This window comes from Meleagris gallopavo, chromosome 5, assembly GCF_000146605.3.
Source record: "Meleagris gallopavo isolate NT-WF06-2002-E0010 breed Aviagen turkey brand Nicholas breeding stock chromosome 5, Turkey_5.1, whole genome shotgun sequence".
NCBI classification, from domain to species: Eukaryota; Metazoa; Chordata; class Aves; order Galliformes; family Phasianidae; genus Meleagris; species Meleagris gallopavo.
Window position 1 is genome coordinate 21,643,079 of NC_015015.2, and position 8,885 is coordinate 21,651,963.

Below are 8,885 nucleotides of genomic sequence, written 5' to 3' on the forward strand. Positions count from 1 at the left end.
TTTTACTGTTCACTTATAATCGAGTTAATGGATGTAATAAGAGTGAGTATGCTTTGTCAGCAGTATTCTTGGAAAACAGAATTGATATCGATAGAAGAAAAGAATCACAGGATAATGTTTTCTGTCACTATAGTCACCTCTCTTACTATAGCCTTTGAGTGGCTGTGTTCCAAAGACTGAGACACTGAGCTAAAACAGTTTGGAAGTCCATGCTGGGCAGATACCAGTTACTACTACGTTAATTTTAAACAACACTATTTGGGTGCAGAGAGAAGAAAGATGGATTTTTTTACATCATTAAGATGTATGCTGTCTCATGAAAAGTATTTATCCAAGACTATTACAGTTGTGTTTTAGTTCATAACGTACAAGCTTGTATCATGTACCATCTCCTTTACTTCTGTTAGCAAGAAACAACTTCTAAACAATACAGTGAAATAAAAACTGTGAGGCACACAAGTATCATCAAGTTCATATTTAATAGAAATGATTTAGAAATATGACTTCCTCATTTCTACAGGTATGATTTTTCCAGCACTCCTGGGAAACCAACTATTGTACCGGTTCCTAACCCTTTGGTGCCCATTGGGCAGAGAGAAGGGCTGAGTAACTTGGATGTGGCTAAAATCAACAAGCTCTACAAGTGCAGTAAGTGCAGTAAGATAGCCAGCTCAATTTTTATTGTAACCACTGTCAGACATCCCCAGAGGAACTCAGCCCACCACCCATCTCTCCCCAGCCTTACAAGAGGGCTGCTACGTATGTGGGACAGAACTGTCCCTGTGCCAAGCTGCAGTCTTCTTGGGAAGGACACTTTGCTTTCAGTAATATGCTATCATTGAGTTATGCTGACCTATTCCCTGTCCTTTGACATAAGCAAAATCCACTAGGAATCATGGTAGTACTTCTGTGAATTCCTTATTTTAGGAAAGCTCTGAAGGTTGGAAAGCATATGAACAATCTAGAGCCATGATTAAAGTTTAGTTTATTCTGCAGTAGCACCAGTGGGTTTCTGATTTCTTTCAGTTAAAAAATAACTGCAGGGCTGGTATGGGTATCACTTAGGCTTAATAGAACATCTGTGAGAGGAATTCCCTTGGCTTTTTGTTCAGTTATCTACCTTCTTGCCCACATCAACTTCTTACTCATTGCTGTGGTATCTGAATGTCTAGAAATACTTAACATTCCTCCTAAGCAGGAACTCTCCAGCTGAGAGGCACAAAAGAATGTAAGTAAAACACCAGACTTGCTTCTGCCACGTGCAGTTTTTGTGCTGACTCCCAGTGCATAGGCTAATTGATCTATATTGTATTTGACTTTTCAGAGATGTTATTCAATTAGTTTCCACCAAAAAAGTAAGAAACATGACTACAGTTTTAGAGCCAAATTCTACTTTGAATTGTGTAAGTGCTTAAGTCAAATGGTCATCAGTAATCAAAAGGAATCAGCATTTCTTCACTTGAGTATGTAGGTATAGAGGAACACCTCTCAGCAATGACTTTTCAGTTGAACTGCAAATAAGACGTTTTCAGTTTAATTGCATCTGTCATAATCTCAAAGATAACTACAAAAGCATTTAAGTGTTCTTGATAGCGAGGCTGGGAGTGAATCACATTCCAATAGGATTATTATGTAATTACCTAACTAGATTTGTCCATTTGGGAAGAAGGATGAGGTTTAAGAAAAACAAAACACAGATCTGACATAGACCCCATCAGAAATAAAGAAGGACAAAAAGTCCAGTTCTCTTGGTGAAAGCAGGGAGAGAGACGAAGATGTACTTACTATACATGAGATCAAGCATTGTATACCAATCACTAATTTTATAACCTTCAGTTATAAAACAGACTTCAGTGCTGTGTTAGTTTGTCCCCTGTGCCTATCTCTTTCTTTGTTTTGATAGAATCTGTTCTAAGCTTTATTTTGCATACACCTAAGAATGCACATATATTTGCTGATGGGAATTTATGTACTACTATCAATGGAACTGCTATTGGTCAAGGTTAAGCAAGTTAATGAGAGATCCAGATCTTTTTCAGTAAACTGAAATAAGTGGGTGAAGCCCTACTGTTTAAAAATAATAAAATTAGTAGATGAAGCAGCAAAGTACCTTTATAAGTAATTTAGTTTGCTAATGGTTTTGAATAATTTTTACACCAGGAATGTCAACACAATTGTAGACATAATTTTTTTACAAGCTTGACTGATCATAATGGTTGGAGAGAATTGTCTGGAAGATTTGTGTGGTTTTATTCTCTTCAGCACTGTTTGGTTCTTCCCTTCAGATTGCTGTAGCTCTGTACTGCCAAAAACCAAAGGCTCGTTCTCCTCCGTCAATTACCCATCCCCATACCCAAACAACAGCAACTGCCTGTGGTTGATCCGCATCCGTCGGAATAAGGTAATTTTCAATAGAAAGTCTGAACCAGAGCAGCAGGGCTACACTACGTTGTTTTATTGTGATGACATTTATTCTGTTATATAGTGAATGAGAAGAAAGTCTCAATGATTTTCATAACGCTTCTGCTAATACCATAAAACGTTACTATGTAACTTCTTTACCCAGTTAAGATCATGTGTTTTTTTAAGGATAAGCAATAACCAAACGTCAGTTATTGGGCACAGTAGCAGCGATGGCAGGTGAAATTCTATGCTCCTATTATACAGGCAATAAAATTGCAATGACACATGGATAATAAAATGAATGGAAATTCCTAGTTTGCTTCATAACAGTGAGGTAATTTGAATCTTTCCCTGTGTATAGCAGTAAATCCAATGTGTTTTTTGTTTCTCAAGATTTTCCTGCAGTTTGAGGCTTTTGATCTCCAAACCTCTTCAGACTGTTCGTCTGACTATGTAAAAGTTTACAGTGGAAACAGCAAGAACTCTCCTGTCTTGCTGGACAAATACTGTGGGCAGGGGCCACTGCCTTCCATCGTCGCTTCAGGATCAACACTGCTGGTAGAGTTTGCAAGTGACGAGACTGTTACAGCCACAGGATTCAGAGCCTCCTACAACAGGGGTATGAACACTCCTTAAAAGAGCTTGGAATACAGGATTAGTTGTATTTGTATGGAAGAACTGAACATTTCTGAACGCGTAATCCAGGGCAGGTTTATCTGTTAGTCTTTGCACCTCCGTAGGTATTGCTAACACAGTAGGATGAGCAGTGACGGTGCTGAAGGTTAGCAGTAGGCAAAACAGAAGGCTGCATGGGTCTCACACTAATAATTTTGAGTAACTTAGCATTCTTCTCAGAGCCTCTGCTGGGCATCTTCACATCTTTAGAAGGATTTATGTAAATAAGAACAATGCAATGACTGTGACTAACATGAGCAGTGCAAGCAAAGAACAAAAGACTGCAAAATGCCAAGAGAAATCATGCCAGGGAGAAGCAAAACAAAGATTTGGTTCATACGTTATTGAAGGTTTTAGGGCATTTTATGCAACAGGGGAGAATAACCTTGGGTAGCTTACACTTTCTGAATTAAACAGTTCTGCTATGCTGCATGAAACTCGGTGCTTACTGTATTCACTTTGGACGTGTCTGTTTTACAAGCATACAAAATGCACTGTGGACTGCTGGAGACAATTCGGTTGTGCTGCAACATGCTTTCAGTTAGAAGGCAGCAAACAAATAAGTGGCTATTGTCTTATTTCAGCTTAAGTTGCAAACTTTAAAAAACATAAGTTGAAGACATCTTAAAAATGTATCGTTTTTCTGCATTAGGCTTGATGGAGTCATTTCTAGATGACATTAGATCTAGCTCAGTAATGCAGTCCCAAATAACCTGATTCTTTTCTGAAAGTGCTGTAAGGTAGTTCCATTAGAATGCTTTGTTAACATGGCAACACATAGGGCAAATGTAGCTTTAGATTCATCTATTCCCTGTCCTCCAAAGGTTTTTTTAGCAGCTAAGTTTTCAGTTCCTTTGGTACAGCTGCTGATAAAAATGCTAAGCAGTGAAAATCTATTGCTGATATATTTTCTTCATCCTTTCCTGGCTTGAAGAAAGAATACAGAAGAGTATAAGCAAGCTTCTTTCTACTGTCAAAATATTTGTTAATATGCCATTCTCTCTTTTTTTCTACTACTCAGTGAATTGTGGAGGTACTTTCACAGACTCCAGTGGAGTCATCACCTCTCCAAACTACCCCAATAAATACCCCAAAAACCAGGCATGCTTCTGGGTCATCAGCTCTCCAGTAGGATACAAGGTAAAGAACTGATTTTTTCACTTTGCAGCGATGTTCCCTAATGGAATCAATTTTTTTTTGTTTTGTAAAATAACAGCTGTAATGGCATTCTCAGAGTGAAAATCTGAACACATAAATTCAGTTTAAGATTTTATGCTGGCTCTTGGTATTTGAGGTGATCATCAAGGGAAAATCTTAACATGTGTATGTGAAACTTTTATGAGTTCAGCTTGTACTTTGCAGGCTTTGCTCATAATAATCCCTAGGTAAGAGCTCCCACTAGAAAACTGAAATATTGCACAGGTGTTGTTTTTGTATTTCTCAAGAAAGAAATTTAAAGTGTACAAAATTGATCTTATCTCTTGCTTCTCCTTTCAGACTGAATGCTTATGAACTAAGCAAACAATTTGCTAATGATTTATATTACAATATAGGGTCAGGATGTGGGACGAATACAGAATGAAAACAGGGCCTTTAAACAATTAGTATTCGTTAAATACAAAGGCTAAGAGAAAAGGATATAATTCAGAAACTGTACTTTCCTTGTGTTTCCTTCAGATATCTCTTAAAATGTTATTCTTTGAGCTGGAAGATAATGACAGATGCATCTATGACTATTTGCTCATACATGATGGAAGTCGACCTACATCACCAGCAGCTGGTCCTTACTGTGGGACAAAGAAGGTTGCAGACTTCACTTCCACTGCAAATTTTGTGCTGGTTGAATTTCACAGTGACACAGTTTGGGAGTTGCCTGGATTCAAGTTGAGCTATACATTTCATAGGTAACTACACAGATGGGAACTGGAAAAGGCAGAATGAAAGTATGAGACCAACTAGCCACTGCTTCTGAGGCTCTGAGCTTTTGTTATAGTAATCCCATTGCTGGTGTTGCACGGTGAGATACAGTGGAAAAACAAACTATGTAAGCAGATTCTCAGTTACCCATAGCAGTAGAAACCACCCATGAAAAATTTGGAATATGGCTATGGAGCAACTTGTATTCAGGAGCCTGTGTTCTGACAATACTATGTAACCCTAATTTGCAGTCCAGTATTCATACAGAAAAACCTTCAGACATTTGTTTATGCTTTGAGGCCAAGCTTGCTTATACAGTAGGTACAGCCACAGTGGTTAGCCTGGAAACGACCACTTCACGTTGAAGATGCACGTTAACATTCCTGTTCAGCATTTCAACTCAAATAACTGTATTACTTTCATAAGCAGAAACAGAGCAGGGAACAGACTTGGCTGAAGAAACTTAATGGCAGGAACAAACAGTGAGAGAGAAGGAATGGAAGGAAGCACCTATTGCTGCCACTTTGCAAGTAAGCCATGGCCTGAGTCAAGTATTGAAATCTTCCATTGGGATATTACTGTGTCGGGATTTTTTGTTTGGTTGGTTTGGTTTGTTTTTTTCCTCAAAATGAGGCCTGAAAACATAATGGAAAGCCCTCTGAATAGAAATAGAGCCAATAACTTTGGAGAATATCATATTAGGTGTGAAGTATCTTTACTTCAGAGCGGTATCTCCTACCTCTTATTAGTCTGAAGAAGAGGAAATAAAATCACTACTCTGGACAGGTAACAGTTTACTTTTACTTGGTATATCAAGAGTTAAATGCCACCGCCAAGCTGGAATAGGATAAAATGTAATACATTTTCTTGCAGCAACTATATCTTTGTGAAGAAAAGCACATAGAGAATGCCAGTTTGATTTCCCAGTGCCAGGAAGGCAGCTAAGAAAATCTTGAATTATGCAGATTTCTCTTTTTTCTTTTTTAAAGATCTGTAATATTTTGCTTTTTAAGCACTGGATAATTTTTACCCTCAGAAGAAATTTGATGTCCTGTGGGCATAATGGCCTAGAGCCTGGATGCACTGTGGTAGGAAACTGCCTGTAAAACAGACAACAAATACTTGTAGCTCTTATGAGCTGATCTGGCTATGCAAACTATTGAGGAAATCACGCAAGGAGGAGACACTTGGGTAGCTGTAGCATAAGTCTGGGACAGTACCTGTTTGGTACTATCTTCTTATGTTACTAATAAAATGCTTTTTTCTTATTGTGTTTTCTGCGTGGAGAAATGCTGATACAGTAGAATACAGTATATTCTCCTTTTTCAATGTGGCAGGTAATTTGGATGCAGTACCTGAGGGCTACACCTGTACAGTAGCCAGAAGGCGCACTAGCCTGCCAAAAACTGGTGCTGTTTTTAACGAGCTGCAGCAGGCAAAACTCATCAAATGTGGCTCAGGGTCCCTAAGTACTTTGGGTCTCATTTGGGATGCAAACTCCATGATCTTCCCTCCAAAGTTTTTGAAAGTATGATCCCATTCATGAACTGTTGATCACAAAGAGCACATGAGAGCTAGAGGAACCCAACGTCAGAGACAGTAATGTTTTGTATGGCATGTATGTACAAATGTACGTCTTCCAGTTTCAGCATGGCTCATATCCTGCTGGATTTATATTCTCTATACAAACCTGGAATACAGATTGTGTGTGTTCATGGAAGAGGGGAGAAGGCAATTCTGATATCTTAACCTAAACATCAAACTGTAAGAATGCTAATTCTCTCTGGGTCTGACTTTCAAGGAGGAACTAAAGTAATAATCCCCAGTGCAAACTTGAGTGGGTCCCTAGTTTAAATATGCAATGCCAACAGCTTTGATGGTAACTTAAGTACATTTCAGATTTTCTTTTCATGGCCTGATGTGGGGCTCTACTATCAGGCTTCCTAGGTTCAGTGTTTTAACATTCACAAATTCAAAATAGAAGCATGAACAACTCATGAAACATGAAACGGTCACGAAACACTTTCTGCATATAGGAATTCTAGTCTTGCAACTAGTCCCTAGGAATACATTATTAAATAGGAATCTCAGATGTGGGAATGTGGCATGACTAGGGTGCTTTATTTGTAAGTAAGCCCTTCTTGCAGGCAAGTCATAAGCCCTAAGGGCAGGCAGCCTGGCTATAAAAATTCCACTCTCATTTGTTTTGAAAGTACGAATTCAACAGTACTGATGTAGGCTGCATTCAGGAATGCATTTTCTGAAACACATTATACATAAGTTCCCTCTTTCATAGGAAGGGCTTTTCTGTCTGAAGTCTAAGATTTCCACATTTCATCAGTTATGTTAGGAGTTCTTGTTAACTGCTTTCCTTAATGAACATACAAGTTTACTGGAGCTTCCACAAACGCTCCAGACTATCTGGCACTCCCTTCTGCAGATATCAAAAGCTTCACTGTTTCTCCAACTGTTTTTTGAATTCCTGCCAGCAGACTTCAGTTAAATTTGTCATTTTGCTGTAGATTTGCAGCCCACCAAACAGGGAAATGCAACATACAAAACATTCTTCTCATACTAACTGCCATTCATTTTCACCCACCGTTAGCTGTGAATCTTAAATGGAGGATTTATACAAGCTTAGGTATGCTCAACTGCATAGTGGAAGAGGATGTGCATCTAACAGACAATTATCAGCCCACAGTGCGCACTGCCCATGTGTAATAATGAGGTAGAGACTTGCTATTAACGTTCAGTTTCTGAGATACATGAATTAATATTTACCAGACAATAGACACCAGGGACATCGTGGTCAAAGGTTTAGGATTCAAATATCAGCACCGATTTTGAGAAGTTCTACTCAAAGTTCATCACATACTACATACAGCTTAAAAAAACAACGTGTAAGGATTTAATCTTAAAAAAACAGAGTAACAGTGGTAATGAATACACATGTATTCCTGTGCATGTATAAACCTTATAACACGAGCAGTTTTTATATGACAGATCTATGCTCAAACACAGCCACTTCCATCAGCCTGTGCATGTGGAAAAGATGAGTGTTTGTGTCCAAGTATCCCAACCTTACCTGCTCTGGGACTGTCCTGGTTCCTATCTGGGAGGTGAGTCAGGGCCTTTGAGCAACAGGCTTTCTTAATCTGTAAAACCAGAACAGAGATTTGCCAATCACTTCTGTTGAGACGAAAGCAGCCTGAAATAAAGCACTACAGAAATGAATAAAAAAAATCGACTAGTCTTAAGTTTATTTTTGTTGTTAATTTAAAGTGCATTTCCCTGTGCACTGTGCACTGTGGTCAAGACAACATTCACTTGGACTACAACACCAAGAAAACAAAACTAAGACAGAAAATAAGGGTAACTTTGGCATGCCGATAGTACAGCTGGTTCCTCGTCTGGACAAAAACTGAAACTCAAGTTCCAAATCCAATTTGGTGATGGTTTGCTGCTTCTGTCACACTGAACCCCAAGGAGAAGCCACCCAACCTGGTGTGCTACAAGTTGTGGAACGTGGCATCGGCAGTTCTGTGCGGGCCGGAGAATGTGTGACTTATTGTGCCACAGCTGAGCTCGGCAAGGCACGCCATTACCCCGACTGCCTCCCGCGTTTCAAACGAAGCTCCCCTAACCCGCTCCCGTCGGGCCGCGCGCAGGAGCGGAGGGGCGGGGCCGGGCCTGCCGGCTGAACGCGGCGCTGTGGAGCGTGGGATGGCGGTGTCATGGAGGGCCGCTGCTACGGGTGCGCCTGCAAGTTCAGCCTCTTCAAGAGAGAGGCAAGTCCGGCCGAGGGGTCGGCGGGGCCGGGCCTCGGGGAGTGTCGCAGGGCGTGCCGGGCCGCGCAGCCTCGGGTGCGTCCTGTCGCTGTAGCCCGGTGC

The 8,885-nt window shown here is 40.0% G+C and overlaps 1 protein-coding gene across 1 annotated transcript; it reads left to right on the forward strand.

Annotated features, from left to right (window-relative positions):
- Positions 1-512: 512 nt before the first annotated feature.
- Positions 513-6,607, forward strand: LOC104911127 (embryonic protein UVS.2; the record flags this gene model as incomplete). The annotated part of the gene is made up of 5 exons (XM_010711419.2): positions 513-648; positions 2,286-2,401; positions 2,797-3,022; positions 4,100-4,218; positions 4,756-6,607. Coding segments are annotated over 5 exons (828 nt in total), but the record flags the coding sequence as incomplete, so codon positions are not given.
- Positions 6,608-8,885: the final 2,278 nt, after the last annotated feature.